General features: G+C 45.0%; 1 protein-coding gene and 1 pseudogene across 12 annotated transcripts in view; one reads left to right on the top strand and one right to left on the bottom strand.

Moving 5' to 3' along the window:
- Positions 1 to 18,622, top strand: part of NINL (ninein like) — a 154,478-nt gene that overhangs the window by 76,437 nt on the left and 59,419 nt on the right. For all 11 annotated transcript variants that reach the window (XM_082744268.1, XM_082744267.1, XM_082744263.1 and 8 more), the window contains exons 3-7: positions 6,986 to 7,082; positions 11,544 to 11,722; positions 13,770 to 13,836; positions 15,451 to 15,641; positions 16,354 to 16,506. In XM_082744268.1, coding sequence (XP_082600394.1) covers positions 6,986 to 7,082; positions 11,544 to 11,722; positions 13,770 to 13,836; positions 15,451 to 15,641; positions 16,354 to 16,506 — 687 coding nt within the window. The remainder of the gene's footprint in view (positions 1 to 6,985; positions 7,083 to 11,543; positions 11,723 to 13,769; positions 13,837 to 15,450; positions 15,642 to 16,353; positions 16,507 to 18,622) is intronic.
- On the bottom strand, positions 5,011 to 6,198 carry LOC309872673 (ubiquitin-conjugating enzyme E2 N pseudogene; annotated as a pseudogene). The gene has a single exon. The product of its transcript is annotated as a ubiquitin-conjugating enzyme E2 N pseudogene (transcript).

The following is an 18,622-nucleotide window of genomic DNA, read 5'->3' as shown; positions in this document are numbered from 1 at the left end:
GAGGTTCAGTCCAGCACACAAAACCCCATTATTGCTGAGAAACTGAAATTGATGTGGTCTTTGGGACCTCAGAGGACCAGGGAAATCTATGTCAAAACACAGGTTGAGGGGTGCCTGGGTGGCTCAGTTAGGTGTGTGCTTTCAGCTCAGGCCATGATCCAGGGTTCCTGGGATCCAGCCCCACATTAGGCTTCCTGCTCACATGGGAGTCTGCTTCTCCTTTTACTCCCTGGAGCAAAGGATTCTCACCCAAGGTAGAGAATCTGATAAACTAGCCCCCAGTTTAAGGAAAGATCTGAAACAGCCATTGTGCTTTTTGCTTTCGGGGCTTGTCACCTCTCAGTGGTCTAGATAAACCTCATTTAGCTAAAGGTGGTCCTGGTCAGGTGGTGCCCTGAGGCATCTAGCAAAAGCAAACAAAAGTCTTCTCTTAAGAAGTGCCAGCATTCAAGACCTGTAATTATCCCCATCTAATAGTCAAATTCAATAACCAGCTGCAATCAAGGATAACCAGTACACAAATAACACAGGATGAGCAAGAACCAGGAAAATCAACAGGCAGCAGAGGCAAACACACAGCTTGTAAGGTAGAGGAATTACTGCAAACAAAATATAAAACAACTGTTGTGACTAACTGTGTTAGGAGTTTTTTTCAAAGCTTGAAAATACCTATAGGAAAGAGGGAACTCTAAGAAATGATAAATCTGAACAAAAAACTGAATAAAATTTTTTAAGGTTTTATTTATTTATTTGACAGACAGAGATCACAAGTAGGCAGAGAGGCAGGCAGAGAGAGAGAGAAGGGGGAGGAAACAGGCTTACAGAGCAGAGAGCCCGATGTGGGGCTCGATTCCAGGACTCTGGGATCACCGAATAAAGCTTTTAGAATCAAATAGTGTGATGGCCAAAATCAAAACCTAATGCAAGAGTTTAACAGCTCTTTAAGCAAATTAGACACAGTCAAGGAGAGCATTCAGTAACTGGGATCATTCAGAATACAGCACGAAGATATAACAAAAGGTAAAGGTAGAATGAGAAGGTCCAACCTTCCAACATTCCTTTATTTGGAATCCCAGGAGGAAAGGAGTGAATGAGGTGGGGCATTATGTGAATATATAAGAGCTAAAAAAAAAAAACCATCCAGAACAGATTCAGGATCCCTAAAGCCCACTGAATTCCAAGTAGCATATTTACAAAGACATCTACACCTGATCATATTATTGTGAAACTGAAAGTAAACATAGAGAAATCATTGGAAAAACAGCCAGAGATGGTTGCACAGGATCTCTGCATTTTTTCCTATAACTGCATGTGAATCTATAGTTACCTCAAAATGAAAAGTTTAATAATTTTTTAAAGCTGTCAGGCAAAAAAAAATGTATTTTATTTAGGTAATTGTATTTTATTTAGGTAATTATAAATAAAATGTATTTTTTTTAGGTAATTATTAGGTAGATGGATGGCTGCCTTCTCAGATGTAATAACAATACAAGCCAGAAACCAGTGGAGAGGTATTTCCAATGTGCTAATAGAAAATATCTGGCAACCTGAATTCTATACTCAGCAAAAAGATCCTTTAAGAGTAAAAGTGAGGGGCACCTGGGTGGCTCAGTGGGTTAAGCTGCTGCCTTTGGCTCAGGTCATGATCTCAGGGTCCTGGAATCGAGTCCCGCATCGGGCTCTCTGCTTGGCAGGGAGTCTGCTTCCTCCTCTCTCTGCCTTCCTCTCTGCCTACTTCTGATTTGTCTCTGTCAAAGGAATAAATAAAATCTTAAAAAAAAAGAATTATTCATGTTTAGGGGCACCTGGGTGGCTCAGCGGGTTAAGCCTCTGCCTTCAGCTCAGGTCATGATCCTAAGGTCCTGGGATCGAGCCCCGCATCGGGCTCTCTGCTTGGTGGGGAGCCTGCTTTCTCCTCTCTCTCTCTCTGCCTGCCTCTCTGCCTACTTGTGATCTCTGTCTGTCAAATAAATAAATATAATCTTAAAAAAAAAAAAAGACTAAAAGTGAAAGAATGCGCCCATTAGAAGGGGAGTTCTGCTCAGTTATGAAAAGATACAGAGGCCAACACATCCAATAAATGTTTGTTGAGTACTACTGTTTGCCGGCAGTGTCTTCACATGCTAGTTGGGGAGACAAAAATAAACAAATACACAAATAATCCAACGTCAGTTTACAATAACATGCGTATCCCAGGCAAACAGCTACATTTAGTGCTCAGTGGCAGCAACAGAGTTTTCTCATTCAGATTCTGTGCCAGATTTGAGAAGCATACTTGGACCTACAACTCCACACCAGAATTTACTGGTGATATTTTGACGTGCATAAGCCTTTCTGTTGACATCTTTCTGTGTGACTTTTATTGAAGCACCCATAGAGAACAGAGCACATATTAGAAGTGCACACTCAATAACTATCCTATACTGAGCACAGCTGGGTAACCAGCATTCTGAATCCCTCCCCATGTTCCTTGCAGACCCTCTGTCACTAAGGCCACCATTGTCCTGACACCAACACCACAGATTGGTTTTGCCTGTTTCTGATCTTTGTAGAATGGAAAAACACAGTACATGCTCAGTACATACTCTCGGACTTCTTTACTCCATATTATATCTGTGAAATACCGTACATCTTGTTAGTGTTTTTTCCATCATCATTTCATTTTTTGACTATATCATAATTTACTTCCCCAGTCCATTTGTGGACATTTTGGTCATTTTTACTATTTTTACTATTTTTCTAATAAAATATTTATCTGCTTGAAAGTCTATCGAAAGTGAAATTAAAAAAACATTTCAGACAATCAAACTAAAAAGAATTTAGCATCAGCATACTTAAGAAAAATGAAATTCTAAACCATGCACTTCAAATAGATGAAAATTATCCTAGACAGAAGGTCAGAAATACAAGAACAAATGAAAAACAAAGCGGTAAATATTTGGATAATTATTAATGAACACTGATTATATGAAACAAAAAATATTTTGTGGGGGTTTAAAATGGAACAAGTTCAAATATATGGCAACTCATAAGAAAGGCATGAAAGTCAGGACTCTAGTAGATGAAAGTGTTACATCAGCTTCATATTGTCATGGAAGAGGGTAAAAGTATCAACTGAGAGTAAACTTTGATAAGCTGAGGATTTGTGTTGTAATTTTTAGGATAAATGGCCAGAGAAAGGAAATAGACTATATAACTTCTAACTTAATAAAGGGAAAATGAAGTACTAAAAAAAAAAATCAGTAAATCCTAAGAGAGAGAACGAGGGAGAAAACACAAGCAGGTCAGATTGAAAACACACAACAGAATACTAGATTTAAACCCAAATATATCAGTAATTATATTAAATGTAAATAGACTAAATAGTTAAAAGATAAAGATAAAAAAGATTTTATAAATGGCACCTGAAATATATGGCTATAAAAAATTGACATTATTAAAATTTGGTGAAAAAATATATCTTGTAAATACTAACCAAAAGAAAACTAGTCTTTATGGTAAAAAACATTACATAGATCAGTGGAACAGAGTAGAGAGCCCAGATATGGACCCTCAACTCTATGGGCAAATACTCTTCGACAAAACAGGAAAAAATATACAGTGGAAAAAAGACAGTCTCTTCAATAAATGGTGCTGAGAAAACTGGGCAGCTATATGTAGAAGAATGAAACTCGACCATTCTCTTACACCATACACAAAGATAAACTCAAAATGGATAAAAGACCTCAACATGAGACAGGAATTCATCAGAATCCTAGAGGAGAACATAGGCAGTAATCTTTTCGATATCAGCCACAGCAACTTCTTTCAAGATACGTCTCCAAAGGCAAAGGAAACAAAAGCCAAAATAAACTTTCAGGACTTCATCAAAATCAAAAGCTTCTGCACAGCAAAGGAAACAGTCAAGAAAACAAAGAGGCAACCCATGGAATGGGAGAAGATATTTGCAAATGACAGTACAGACAAAAGGTTGATATCCAGGATCTATAAAGAACTCCTGAAACTCAACACACACAAAACAGACAATCATATCAAAAAATGGGCAGAAGATATGAACAGACACTTCTCCAATGAAGACATACAAATGGCTATCAGACACATGAAAAAATGTTCATCATCACTAGTCCTCAGGGAGATTCAAATTAAAACCACATTGAGATATCACCTTACACCAGTTAGAATGGCCAAAATTAGCAAGACAGGAAACAACGTGTGTTGGAGGGGATGTGGAGAGAGGGGAACCCTCTTCCACTGTTGGTGGGAATGCAAGTTGGTGCAGCCTCTTTGGAGAACAGTGTGGAGATTCCTCAAGAAATTAAAAATAGCACTTCCCTATGACCCTGCCATCGCACTACTGAGTATTTACCCCAAAAATACAGATGTAGTGAAAAAAGGGCATCTGTACCCCCAATGTTTATAGCAGCAATGGCCACGGTCGCCAGACTGTGGTAAGAACCAAGATGCCCTTCAGTGGACTAATGGATAAGGAAGATGTGGTCCCTATACACTATGGAGTATTATGCCTCCATCAGAAAGGATGAATACCCAACTTTTGTAGCAACATGGACGGGACTGGAAGAGATTATGCTGAGTGAAATAAGTCAAGCAGAGGGTGTCAATTATCCTATGGTTTCACTTATTTGTGGAGCATAACAAATAGCATGGAGGACTTGGGAAGATAGAGAGGAGAAGGGAGTTGGGGGAAATTGGAAGGGGAGGTGAACCATGGGAGACTATGGACTCTGAAAAACAATCTGAGGGGTTTGAAGTGGCGGGGGGGTGGGAGGTTGGGGTACCAGGTGGTGGGTATTATAGAGGGCATGGATTGCATGGAGCACTGGGTGTGGTGCAAAAATAATGAATACTGTTATGCTGAAAATAAATAAATAATTAAAAAAAAATTACTGAAGTAAAGAGGGTTAGCATTTTATAGCAGTAAAAGATTCAGCTCGCCAAGAGGATTTTTTTTTTTTAATTTTTTAGAATAACAAAAAATATTTTACTAAAACATAAGATTTACAGAAGTTTTCAGACAAGCCATACAAAATGGTCACAAGCTTTTTCTTGAAGGAAGGATTCTACACTTGACAGCAAAGTCACAATGTTATTAGTGAGGGCTGTGATGTTTGTTTAATGTTCCCATTTTGGTTCAAACACTCAAGCTTGTCCATCTACAGTGTCTAAATAAAGTTAGACTTGGCTAGAGAGCATATTCTAAAGAACTGGTTAGCTGCTTTTAACCAATGCAATTAGATCACCATAAAAAGGGGGAAAGGAGCCCATAAAATTAAAATAAAACTACCTCTCCCCCTCAAAAAAGTAATAAAGAAAAACACCCAAACCCCTGCAGCTAACCCTGACAACTACCTTCATTCACAGTGCTTAACCATGATGGGGGAAATGAATAAAAGCAGAGAAGGGCCACTGCAAACGTTTCACAATAATCCAGATGGTACTTCTAGCCTCTGCTCATGCTTTACAACAGTGAATCAGGACAAGACATAGATTTGCTAATGTGCATTTAATCACCAAAGGACTGAAGATGTCTGGGCTTTTATTCTGTAATGTTTCTAAGACTGTGTCCATTAAATGCAAACAAAAAAGGAAGAAGTCTTGGCAGAACAGGATAAGTGATGCACACTTGATGATCAGATCGATTTTAAATGTTATTCATGGCATATAGCCTAGTCCATGCTCTAGCTGTTTCTATGGCTTGGGCCTCGTTGGTCTTCCACTGCTCTGCTACATCGTTTGCTAACGGATCATACGGATTGGGAGCACTTAACAAAGCCTGGATCGATAGCAGAACTGTGCGGATCTGCAGTGCTGGGGACCACTTATCTTTCAAAATATCTAAACATATTCTTCCCAACTTGTCTACATTAGGATGATAAATTTTGGTCATGAAACGTACTTTAAGGGCTGCCATCGGGTATTCTTCTGGTAGGAATAGTTCAAGCTTAAAAGTCCCTCCCTCAAAGGGGGAATCCTGAGGACCAGCAATGACCACATGAAAATAACGGGCGTTGCTCTCATCTGGTTCTGCTTTAATGCCAGGAACTGGTTCTGCCAGCAAACGCTGGGTTTCCTTGATAATCCTGCGGGGCAGCCCGGCCATCTTGTCAGATCCCGAGTTCGGCCTCTGGTCTCGACTCTGGTTCCGCTCGCCTCACGCATGAGTGGAAGTCCCACCAAGAGGATTTAAATGCACTTTCTATGGCCCAGCAATCCAATTCTTCAGCACATACTCCTAAGAAGCTCCTAAAAACACATATGCGATACAGTTCAAAGCATTTTTTTAAAAAATAACCAGCCACTGGAAACAATGGGAATATCCATCAGTAGAAGAATGGATTAATACATTTTTGCATGTTAAATAATGGAGTATATTACACAGTAGAGAAAATGCACTACACATGGCTGCTTGAATGAATATTACAGAAGCTTAATAATGAGTCTAAGAAGCCAGATATAAAAGAATATATGCATATGATTCCATTTAGATCAAATTTGAAAAGAGGTAAAACTAAACCATATTGTTCTTGGTTGCATACAAATGAGGACAAAGGCAAAGATGTTAATACCATAAAAGTCATATTATGGGGGGCAGGGAATTTAATTAGGAAAGGAACCATGGTGGAGGAGCCTCTAAGGTACTGGTATTATTCCATTTCTTGCTGGGGTGGCGATAGCCTGGATATTTTCTTTATGTATATTAATGTTTTATGATCATCAAATCCCCCTTTTGGATACTGTTTTCTAATCATTAAAATTGGTAATAGGGGCTTTTTGGTGATTAGTTTGTGGCTTACTTTTACTTTTCATGTTATATTCTTCTACTTAAACAAAATATTAAGTGAATATTAGAGAAAATGAATGGTCTCAGAGCTAAAGGCAACACTAAGATGTTTCCATCTGAGAATAAAAACAAAATGCTAAGATCTGTTGAAAGTAGTGCTAACCTCTCTTTTCTTATATTCACCAGGTTAACTTTGAGGAATTTAAGGAAGGTTTTGTGGCAGTATTGTCATCAAGTGCTGGTGTTGGCTCCTCTGATGAAGACAGTAGTTCTTTGGAATCAAGTAAAAGGATTTCTTCCTCTTACTTCAAGTGTTGTTGTTGTTGTTTTCATTATTTATCTGTTACCTTCTGGAGTGTGATATTCAGATTGAAGACTATAGCAGGTCTGAGAACTAAATTGTAACTCCACTCCCTTACTTCCAATCTGTGTGGACTGGGATAAGATTTTGGGTTTTTTCTTCTTTTGCTTCCTTATTTGTGTAATAGTGTTGGAAAGGAGAAGCTCTATTGTTTTCCTTTATACACAGTACTTCTGCTCACCAGATGTGTGGTAGTCTGTCCCACACCAGCAATTCTCCAACACCACCTGGGTTTCCTACATTGTAACTCAGTCCTGATGTTGCCTACCTGCCGATGACATCAGATCCCACAGGCCAAGGGCTCAGTCCCACAAAGTGGCCTCACTTTAGTCTCGGGTCCAGTGACTGGCTCTAAATCAGAGGCTCCCACAACCCCTTCCTCAGGTTCAATTAATTTGCATTAGGAGTTCCTAGAACTCAGGAAGACAGTTTACTTATCAGATCACTACTTTATTATAAAAGAATGTAAGTCAGGAATAGGCAGGTCAAAAAGGACACAGCGCAAGGTGTGAGGAAAGGATGCAGAGCTTCCATGCCCTCTCCAGGCACGCCATTCTCCCCCAATCTCTATGTGTGAACCCCATCCTGATGGGTTTTTATGCAGGCTTCATTACGGTTCAAATCACTGGCTATTGGTGATTGAACTCCATCTCTAGCCTGTCCCCCTTCCCTGGAGGTCAGGGTTTATAGCTTCCCTTGTTTGTAGCTTCTCCCTTCCAAATGCCACTGGGTCTGCTCAGAAGTTCTCTTGTTTTCTCTCTGCTGACCTTCGGATCACATGGTTGTGTCCCTGGGCAACCAGCCCCCAACCGTAGGGGCTTTCCAGAAGTCACCTCGTTAACATAAACTCAGGTTTGGTTGCTCTTGTCATTTAGGAAATTCCACGGGTTTTAAGAGCTCCGAGCCAGGGATGAGATGAAGAGCAAATATATAATTATGATAAATCAGGGTATCACAAGTGTCAAATAATATCATGTGCTGTGCTTATAGCATGGGCTGTTGAGAAGATAAAGTAGATGTAGAGCAGCTGAAGTTTTGATAATTGAAACCTTAGTGCAGACACAGGTGTATCCAGACCATGGAGGATGGCAGAGCAGACAGGATGCCAGCAGCCAGAGACAGACCTTGCTGTGTGTTTTGTCAGACAGTAGTGTTGTGTTGTGCTGGTAGGCCTAACTAGACTCCCGTTATGGGAATGGGGCTGCTGGGACAAAGATAGCCCAAGTGGAAGTGGTGTCTGGAGGGGGGTTGCCCTCTGGCTTTGGTAGTGGTCAGGAGGTGGAGGGACGGTTTGGAGAATGGTCCATTCAGGGGCATGTAGATTGTGGGGTAAGGGTGAGAAGATGCTGACAGACATCGTTGTTAGTACCTGCTCCATCAGACTTGAGACTGTGAGTGGCAGCCATGCTTCCGACCCATCTTGGCTGTCTCTGATGAGTACTGGGCAGGTGAGTGAAAGGGAGCATGGGGCACTGTGTTCGAGGTTGGAGACATGCAATTGATGAGCAGATTGGGCAGGGAGCTCTTTCCCTCGGCTCCCGGCAGCCTCCTGCCATGGCGGATCCTGGGTCTGGAGAAGCTACATGACTGGATAGCAGGGATAGCAGTGTGTGAGGGCAGTGAAGTGGGAAGTAGAAAGAATGAGAGCTCACATTGATTGTCTTCAGTGTACCAGATTCCCTGAGGTTCTTCAGATGAGGAACTGAGGCCTGATATGTGAAGGGATTTATTTGTTCAATATCCCACAGTAGTAAGTGATGATCAAGACTCGAGTCACAGTTTTCCAATTGCAAGCCCTGTGCCCTTTTATATGCAGTGTAGACAGAACCCACTCCTTCCACTGCCGAAGGCTGCAGAGCACCTGGGTATAGTGCGGAGAACCCTGCCATGGGGGTAGCAGTGGGAACCGTGTGTAGGACCCTCAGGGCATTCACTGGTTGCTTTATCTGACACTTTTCTTCTCTAAGAGCTGAAGAAGACCACTGGCCTTTAGGAACACAGGATTTGGGAATGTGTACATGGTGATGGCATACAGGAATGGAAAGGTGTGGCGTCCCTCACACTACAGGTCCCCTCCCATGCTGGAGAATGCATGGAGCTTCTTTTTTTCTTTTCTTTTCTTTCTTTCTTTTTTTTAAAAAAAGGCTTTATTTATTTATTTGACAGAGAGAGAGAGATCACAAGTAGGCAGGGAGGCAGGCAGAGAGAGAGAGGGAAGCAGGTCCTCTGCTGAGCAGAGAGCCCAATGCAGGGCTCGATCCCAGGACCCTAGGATCATGACCTGAGCCGAGACAGAGGCTTTAACCCACTGAGCTACCCGGGCGCCCCCATGCTTGGAGCTTCTAAACATAAAACTGGATCTGTGGTTGCAAGCTCAGTTTCTCCAAAGAGAAAGGAACTATTCTAGGACTTGGAGGTTTTTTCCACTTATTCTATTTTTTTGTTGTTTTCTTTTCTTTTGGATTTCAAAGATTTTTAAAGGGTCATATGTGTGGCCTGACACTCCTCACTTCATGCCAGCCAAAGGTGGGGAGTATCAGAGGCACTCTGAGTTTTCTGTTTCCTTAATGTACCCCAGCTTCCCACTTCCTGCTTGATAGAACTTTCCCCTCTTCCTAAACCGCCTCACTGTGGAAACTTCTTCCTCCACCCATATTAATCAGCCTGCAGCCTCTCTCTAACCAGAAACCATGCTCAGATGCAGGAGCCTGCATTCACTGGTCCTCACTTAGCCTTTTGGCAGCTCTTTGGTGGGAACCTTTTTCCATGTTTGTAGCTTCCCCCTTCCAAATGCCACTGGGTCTGCTCAGAGGTTCTCTTGTTTTCTTTCTGCTGACCTGGACACTTTGCCCTCCTCTTCAGCACATCACATTCCTGTTGTCCAGGGTGATTGGCATAGTGTCCATGATTACCTTCAAGTACCCCAGTGAGGTGAGCAATGCTGTATTCACCCTGAGTATTGTCAGCTGCCTTAAATGTCATGCTGTCACTTCACAGTCTATCCATCCCATGTGGAGCTCAGCATCTTCCTTCCTCGACCCCAGTGTCTGTCTGCCACTGGTATCACTGTGCTTCCAACTGGCCAGGCTGTACCCAGCCCCCTCGTCTGATGCGGTCCTAAGGGCAGGGGCTGTGGCCTGGCTTTTGGGGACATGGAAGAAAGGAATAGTGTGGTGCCTGGCTCAAAGGAGCATGACACCTCTCAGTGAAATGCTGCTCAGTTTTCCTGGCCTGGCCTTTCTCCACTGGACCCTATACCTTTCTGTCCAGCCAGCCCACTCTGGTTACTTTTCTCTGAACCTATGTCCTGTCCTGGTCGCTGCCATGATACCCTCCCCAGTCTGTCTCCTCCTCACCCAGATTCCACACAGAGTCAGTGTTGTTTGTTCTCTGAGAGGCCCCAGTTACTCTGTACAGAAGTGGATAGGTCAGGAGAGAAGAAGGAAATACAAGAGATTGTTAGGGTTTAAGGGATTATCATGAATCCCAAACTAAAACCCAAGCCTGCCTCTGTGCCACACTTCAGACCTACAAAGTTCAGCTTTCAGGGCTGCGTGTGAGGTCCACGCCCACAGTGCCCTGATGGTCCTGCCCAGCTGGGGTCCAGAAGTGAGCAGGGTGGGAAGTGACATTCTGATCTCAAGAGCAGTATGTCACTGGATTATTGGAGGGTTTTTTCCTTTTTTTCTAATAAGCCATTAGTACTAGTCTTCTATTATATAAACAAGAAGTCTTTTATTTTTTGTTTTTTATTTCTTTTCAGCATAACAGTATGCATTGTTTTTGCACCACACCCAGTGCTCCATGCAATCCGTGCCCTCTCTAATACCCACCACCTGGTTCCCCCAACCTCCCACCCCCCGCCCCTTCAAAACCCTCAGATTGTTTTTCAGAGTCCATAGTCTCAAGAAGTCTTTTCTTATTAGTAGTAGTCTTTTACTCCACAAAAAAAGCAAAATATGCTCAGAAAACACTCAGGGACACCTGGGTGGCTCAGTTGGGTTAAGTGTCTGCCTTTGGCTCAGGTCGTAATCCCAGGGTTCTGCTTTCTCCCTCTGCCTGCCACTACCCTTGTTTGTGCACGCATGGTCGCGCACTCTCTCTGTCTCTCTTTCAATCTTGGACAAATAAATAAATAAAATCTTTTTAAAAAGAAAAAATGTAAATAGCACATAGGGTTAGCGTAGAAAGTCCCTGTGTCCCAGCCTGGGTGTCTCAGTCCCATGCCTGAGGGTTAGAGAGAATCAATTGACTGCTGTTAAGTGTTCTCTGTGTTCTTCCAGACGTTCTCTGTGTGTATCTGTGAGAGCAGCACTCCACATCTTGGAATGTGTTGCAGCAGTGTGTGTGGGCCCCCCACCAAATCTCCTGTTTTCTTTCCAGCGGCCTCTCGTGCTGTCCCACCAAAGTACGTGAGCGGCTCTAAGTGGTACGGTCGCTGGAGCCGGCCCGAGCCTGAGCCAGGTGGCCCTGCAGTAGGAGCCAAATATTTACCAGAACAGCAGGCCTGGACCTCTGGGAGAGGCCAGCTCCGCCGCTCTGCGTCTTTGGAAAGTGTGGAGGTGGGTCCAGTTCCCCTTCCCTACCCTGGGTCACTATTTCATTAGTCATGGTGACATGACTACAAGAGAATGTGAGGACAGGTGGGCATTCCTGGGCATCTCAAGTCACTGGAAACATGGGTACACATTGGGAAATGACATTTCATTCTAAAGCATCTCTGGGTCTGATTGTCTGCAGGGAAGTTCTGGCCAGCGAGTTACTCCTTTAGATATTAGGGCAGTGGAGAATTGGTGCCCAAATCACTTGTTTCTTTCCCTCCCCTGCTTATCACCACCAGCTTTCCCCCAGCACTGCAAGAAGACTGGTTTTATGGTTTCATAGGAGTGAGGAAAGAAAAGGAAGATGCTCTTCTGATGCTCCTGCAAGGTTAGGAATTTGGAAGTACCAAGCCCACAGTCCCACCTGCCTTGAATACTTAGAACATACCAAGGCCCACACACTTACAATTTGGTTAAGATGTACCAGACACCTTCCAGGGCCTTGGGGGTTAATTCTAGCCCTGCCTGTCCCTGAGTTGTTCACTGCTGCTGGGACCAACCCAGAAGATGGGCTGCTGGAGCCCAACAGCCTTTGTGTCAGGAAATATCCGTGAGCAGAGCCACAGTTTTCAAGTTAACCATGGATTCCTTAGACCTATTTTCAAGAATTTCAGAAGGTTCCTGGTTCCTGCTGTCTATGATGTATACTTTGTCTGGTAGGGTTTTATGGGTACTTATTTTTAGTAAGACAGCTCTGGGCCTCTCACATTAATTTGTTTATGTTTTCAACATTTGTTGAAGCAAACATATCTACTTTAATCCTAGAGTCCCTTTGCTCAGGGGTGTTATATGCGTAGACAATACCAGCAAACCCCAGGTGTTCGCTTTTTTATCCTCTTTAATCTTTGGTCCTTAGAGTTGGAGGTCTGAAGTGTCAGCTCTATCTCCATTGTACCATTCTGCTTGGTAAAACCATCTTGGATCCCTGGAATTAGAACATGAGAAAATGTTGTTTTTAAGGTTGTTGGTTGGGCTGAATGCGTTAGAAAAATTCCACTCTCATTTCAGTGCTGGCTCTGAGGGGTGCTGAGTCTTGGTCAACTTGGCATTCCTTCCAGGATCAGTCATGGGAAACACAGCACCTATCAAAAGCAGACTTTGGGGACGCCTGGGTGGCTCAGTTGGTTAAGCAGCTGCCTTCGGCTCAGGTCATGATCCCAGCGTCCTGGGATCGAGTCCCACATCGGGCTCCTTGCTCAGCAGGGAGCCTGCTTCTCCCTCTGCCTCTGCCTGCCATTCTGTCTGCCTGTGCTCGCTCTCTCCCCTTCTCTCTCTCTGATAAATAAATAAAAAATATTTAAAAAAAAAAAAAAAGCAGACTTTGACTTTTAGTTGGCTGAGTTGGCCACAATAACGAGGTTTTCACTTGAGTCGAGTGTTTCTTGGTGGCCTGCACTCTGCATGGTGCAGCTTGCAAAGGGCCCTGAGGTGTCAGGTGTTTGCTACACATCATGCTGTCCCTGGAGCTCTTGGAGAGACAGAGAAAGCCACTCTCCTTCAAACTGTTGGCTGAACTGGTAAGGATAAGGGATGGGGTGTGGAGAGGTGAGGACCATTAAGCTTATGTCAAGATGATGTGGTGTGATGGCAGGTTGACCATGCCCCACAGCCACTCCTCTCCAGTGCTAGTTTCTGAAGCCAGTACCACAAGGACCTGTTGATTGGGGAGCATTTTCTCTCCTTTTAGGGTACAAGTGCCTGATTATGTTTTTAGTGTGAACTACTGATGATTTTTGGTTTACATTGAGGAACTTCCTGTGTCCCTGTGTCTACACTGTAGCACTTAGTCTGTGAGAGGGAGTTTCTCTGTGTCAGCGCCTCTCGGCCTGGGTGCAGAGCCCTCCTGCAGTTGTGGGCATTCCTTCGAGGAGCTACATCTCACCAGCTTATTGTTCCTCTTCCTCAGTCCCTTCCCCACCCCAGAACATACCTTTCTGTCTGTTCCTGGAGCTCTGGCCACTGCCGCATACTCTGGGGAATTTATATCCTTCTCTTTTCATTTTCACAGAGTCTCAAGTCAGATGAAGAAGCTGAAAGTGCTAAAGAACCTCAGAATGAGTTGTTTGAAGCACGAGGTAAAGCCACAGCTTCAGGGTTGGTGCTGCCTCCCTTTGACCAGTGCTTTGAAGTTTAAGGAGCTAGGTCATTAGACAGTGAGCAGCCATGTGTAATTTCCTGGGAAGCATGCAGAGTGGGTGGTGTCCCTGGGGACACTGGGGAGCCCCCTGTTCCAGAGGTAGTCCCAGCTAGGAGGTGGTCACTTGATTCTCAGCATCCCCTGGGGACAGACCCTTAGAGGCCACTGGCTCAATGAGCAGTATGTCCTGCCCTGTCTCATAGTCTGTGAGGACCTGTGTGACCCCAGCTGGCAGGCATGGCCTTCGGGTGGTCTCAGGCCTGTTGTACTGCCTTCTTGATGTGTCAGGCCTCGGCAGATCCTCTTCCTAACTGTGTGCAAGCAGTCTTGGCAGCTATCAGCAGCCCTGTCTGTGCTCCAGAAGAAATGCCAGACATAATCCTGGTCCTTGGGAGCCCTGCAGGAATAACCAGAGGCAGCAGCAGTGTGCCCACATGTGGGTCTGTGGATGCCCTGAGCATGTCACAGGGCAGAAAGTACAGAAACTTCATTCAAAGAGAGAGACCTGAATTGCCCTTGAATTTCTGTTGAATTAAAAATCAGCAGCTGAAACCAAGCATGCTCTAGATTGTGGTCCTCAAGGACAAGGGCCACTGATCGTTGTTTACTTTGGTGGATGTCTGAGGGACTGACCTGAGCACCCATCTGTGCTGCTGGACAGAAGCACATAGATCAGGAAGAGCAGCCAGGCCACCACATCTTAACTGCCTTGGCCTCGAAGTATAAATTTAGGGCAGGAGAGGAAGGACTGGCTGGGAACGTTGTACATGGTGGGATTTGGTGTCTTCACCCGCAGGTTCCTCCTAGCCTTGAGCAGGAACCTTTCCACGGATTAGAGCTGACAGTAGTGCATGAAACTCATATCAGACCTCAGAGGATTGATTTACCTCCTCCACTATTCCTGAGGAAAAAACCCTAGTATCAGAGGTGCTTTTAGAAATTTCAGACTCTTTAAGCTAGAAGGGATCTCAAAGAAGTCATTTTCCTCAGCCTGGCACAGTGCTGTTCATGAGCACACAGGCCAGTATGGACTGGCTGCGGAGGGGATGTCTGGCTTGAAGCAAGGCTCATCCATGGATGGCTTCTTATGGGCATGCCCATGTCTGTGTTCTTCCACAAGTTGTCTCTCTGACAAAGCTCAGAAACATAAGTTTCTCGAAATTGTTTTTTAAATAACTTGTCTAGTTTTTTGGGTCTTATTTTTATGTGTGTTTTTGGGGGGTTTTTTGTTTTTGTTTTTTTTCTTTTTGTTAAATACAAATAATACAGCCTTCTTTTATGTGCTTTCAGTGCTCTGACTTCTGACTTAGGAGGTTCCCTTCAGAAAAAGCTTTCCCCAATGGATCACAACGTTCCCACCACTGACATTTTATTATGCAAATCTGCAAACACAGAAACGAACAACCATGTACCCATCACCTTTGACGCTTTGCTACTTGAGTGTGCATTTGCCTGTCCCTCTGGTTTCAGAGTACATTGCCAGCATTGGTGTGTTCCCCCCAGGTGCTTCCACCTAAAGCATAGGGTTTACCTGTCACTCTCCCTGCTTCAGGCCAGCTGCCAGCTTGGGGTTCTGAGGTCTTTGGGTGTCTCCAGAAGCCCTGCAGCCCCTCCTTGGACACCCCTGAGAGCCGGGTCCGGGGCATCTGGGAAGAGCTGGGTGTTGGCAGTAGCGGCCACCTCAGTGAGCAAGAGCTGGCCATCATCTGTGAAAGCATCGGGCTCCAGGGACTGGAGAAGGAGGTGAGAGGGGCCAAGGCAGAACACACTGGAGGACGGGCTCTTTGCGATGGTCAGATTGATGTTGGGTCTGGGGAGTCCCTTCACTCTCCAGATACTGATATGGTTGTACTACTTTCTGGTCGGAAGTCCTCTGATAACCCCCAGTGCTGCTGCTGAGGTCTGCACCCACTCAGGTCACAAATGGCCTGCCTCACTGACATCTGAGCATCTTCACTCCTGACCCTTCCTCTGCCTAGAGTACACTAACCCCTTCTTGCTTTGCTCAGGTCTACCATCCAGCCCACATATCATGCCCTCTGAAACAGGCTGTGCTCCCCAGGGGCTGAATTCACCCCTCCTTCCTTCTGCAGGGGTGGGCAGTGGTGATGGGGAAGCTCCCCCTTGGTAAAATTCTTCTTAGCCCTGCTGTCCTTGGTAGTTCCTGAACTGCTGGGGACACAGGGCACCTTCCATATGTATGTCTTCTTACCATCCAGTGAGTTCCTGGCATGGTAGACTCTGAATGAATATTTGTGGAATTAGGAAGTACAGGTGGCATCCATTCATAGCAGGTGGAAAGTGACCAGGTGTGGAGATGTCACAGGCCAGAGTCAAGGGAGGTCAGAGTGTCCCAGACAGTTTGAATTTGGTAAGGATGAGCAGACTTCCCAGCTTGGGGAGGGAAGGCCTGGGTGGGAGTGGCCTCAGCACTGGTGTGGTGGCTTTTGTCTAGGAACTGAAGGATCTGTTTAACAAACTGGATCAAGATGGAGACGGCAGAGTGAGTCTTGAGGAATTCCAGCTTGGCCTGTTCAATCATGAGCCCACTTCACTTCCAGAATCTTCCACTCCTGTCAAACCGAGCATGTCCTGGTCTCATTACCAGGTAAAATGGGATGATTAAGCCTTGAACCACAGCAATAATTGCTGTTGCTCTCTGACCTTCAGCGACTTCGCAGACCTGGGAGTTGGTGGGTGTGTGTATACATACATGTGTCAGTGGGAGGCCATATGACCTAGATTCTAAAACCACACAGGTCTTGTGGCTGATCTGGCATTGCCCCTCCCTACCTGTGTGTCCCTGTTTGAGTTACTTGCCTTCTCTGAGCCACAGGCTCTTTATATGTAAAATGGGTGCCTCATAAGTAGTCAATGAGGCTTACCTGGCAGCCTTCCTTGGTTGTGGGATAGGCTGCCTTCCAGTAGGAGAGCTCCTTCTCTCCTCCCTGTTGTGGTATAGTGAGAGTATTCCATACCTTCCCTAGGAGTAGTTCCCCAGGTACTCCTTACCCTGTGCTCTCCCTGTCCTATATCTAAATTTTCTCTCTCATACAAATACCAGGTCGCTGCAGATAGAGGAGAGCAGATTTTGGGCAGTTATTTAAATTTGATCTCAGGACACCTAAGTGGCTCAGTCGGTGAAACATCTGCTTTCGGCTTAGATCATGATCCCGGAGTCCTGGGATCAGAGACCTGCATCGGGCTCCCTCCCTGGTGGGGAGTCTACTTCTCCCTCTGCCTGCCACTCCCCCTGCTTGTGCTCTCAATCTCTGTCTGTTTCTTTCTCTGTTAAATAAATAAGTAAATTTTTTAAAATTTTTAATAATGAATAAATAAATGAGTTCATTGTGATCTCGTTTGGTGACTGTTGGCTTAGTATTTGGTTTTTCTCCATCCCAGCACAGGAAAACCTCCCTCTTCCATCACAGGGCATGGTTCTCTGAAGAGGCTTGCTGATGTGGCTGATCCCATAGTTTGTGGGCAGTGGTGCAGGACCAGTGACATTGTTTCTGCTAGGCTGGGTAATCTGAGAGTCCAGCTTCTGAATCTGAACCTGATGAGAATGGACAGAAAAGAAACTAAGAGCATTAAAGGAAGGTGTCAGGCCATGTAAGGTCAGAGGCCACAATGAAGTCCCACCAGCTTGTGCCTGGTGCCAGTGGAAAGAGGGTGCTTCCTCTGTGGTGGAGCTGTCCCTGTTCCTGTGTCCCAATGAGGAGGAACAGCTGGCCAGGGCTCTGAGCTGTGGGGCGCAGGTCTGAGGCCAGGCAGGACCCACCTCTAGTCAGAGGCAGGGCCCAAGGAAAACCTGACTGCCCAGGAAGTGCCCTGAGCCCTCATGGCTGTGGGTAGAGGGTATTGATTCCTGTGTATGTGGGCTCTGGGGTGGCATGGTGCTGCTGGGCCCTCCGGTATGCAGCCCAGCCCCCACCTTCTCCTGTTAGACACACCTGTCCTCAAGCTTACAGGCCTCACCAAGGAAACAGGTGGGAGGGAAATAAGGGTGGTCGGGGTGCATTTGGGTATCTGAGCTTCTCCACATGGCCATGGCCACGTTCCAAGCCATTCTTGAGCTTCTCGCTCCCCTGGGTCAAATGCTTGCTTTATAGGACTCTAAAGTACCTAGCACAAGTTAGTGAGCACCAGTTCATGAGAAAGTGTTTCTGGAGAGGTAGGAATACAACTGAGAACAGATGAAGGTGTGTGGGTTTGGGAGCACTTACTGAGAACTGAGTGTGGGGAGGGGGCGTGGTGGGCTAGGAGGGGCTGTCAGAGCACAACCCCTAGGAAGCACAACCATGGAAGTGTTGGGGGACAGTGTTTCAGGCAATGAGACAAACTTGGAATGTTTGGGAATAGCAAGAGACTCCTGTGAGGGAGGTTGAAAGGAAGCCAGCAAGGAGGGGAGCCCTCAGTGTGGTGGAAGCCCTGGTGGCCAGAAAGAAGGGGCAGCTGCTCCTCATTCCTGTGGCCTCAGACAGCAAATGCTTGTTCTGCCTGGGGCAGAAAACAATCTTTTTTTTAAGTTTTCTTTCTTTCTTCCTTTCTTTCTTTCTTCCTTTCTTTCTTTCTTTCTTTCTTTCTTTCTTTCTTTCTTTCTTTCTTTCTTTCTTTCTTTCTTTCTTTTTTCATTTATTTGAGAGAGCAAGAGAGCGTGAGTGGTAGGGAGGTGCAAAGGAAGAAAGAGGGTAGGAAGAAGACTCCCCGCTGAGCAAGTATCC

This window comes from Mustela nivalis (assembly GCF_964662115.1).
Source record: "Mustela nivalis genome assembly, chromosome: 8".
Taxonomy (NCBI): Eukaryota; Metazoa; Chordata; class Mammalia; order Carnivora; family Mustelidae; genus Mustela; species Mustela nivalis.
Note: the sequence above shows the minus strand (reverse complement) of the source record. Positions and strands in the feature narration are given on the sequence as shown.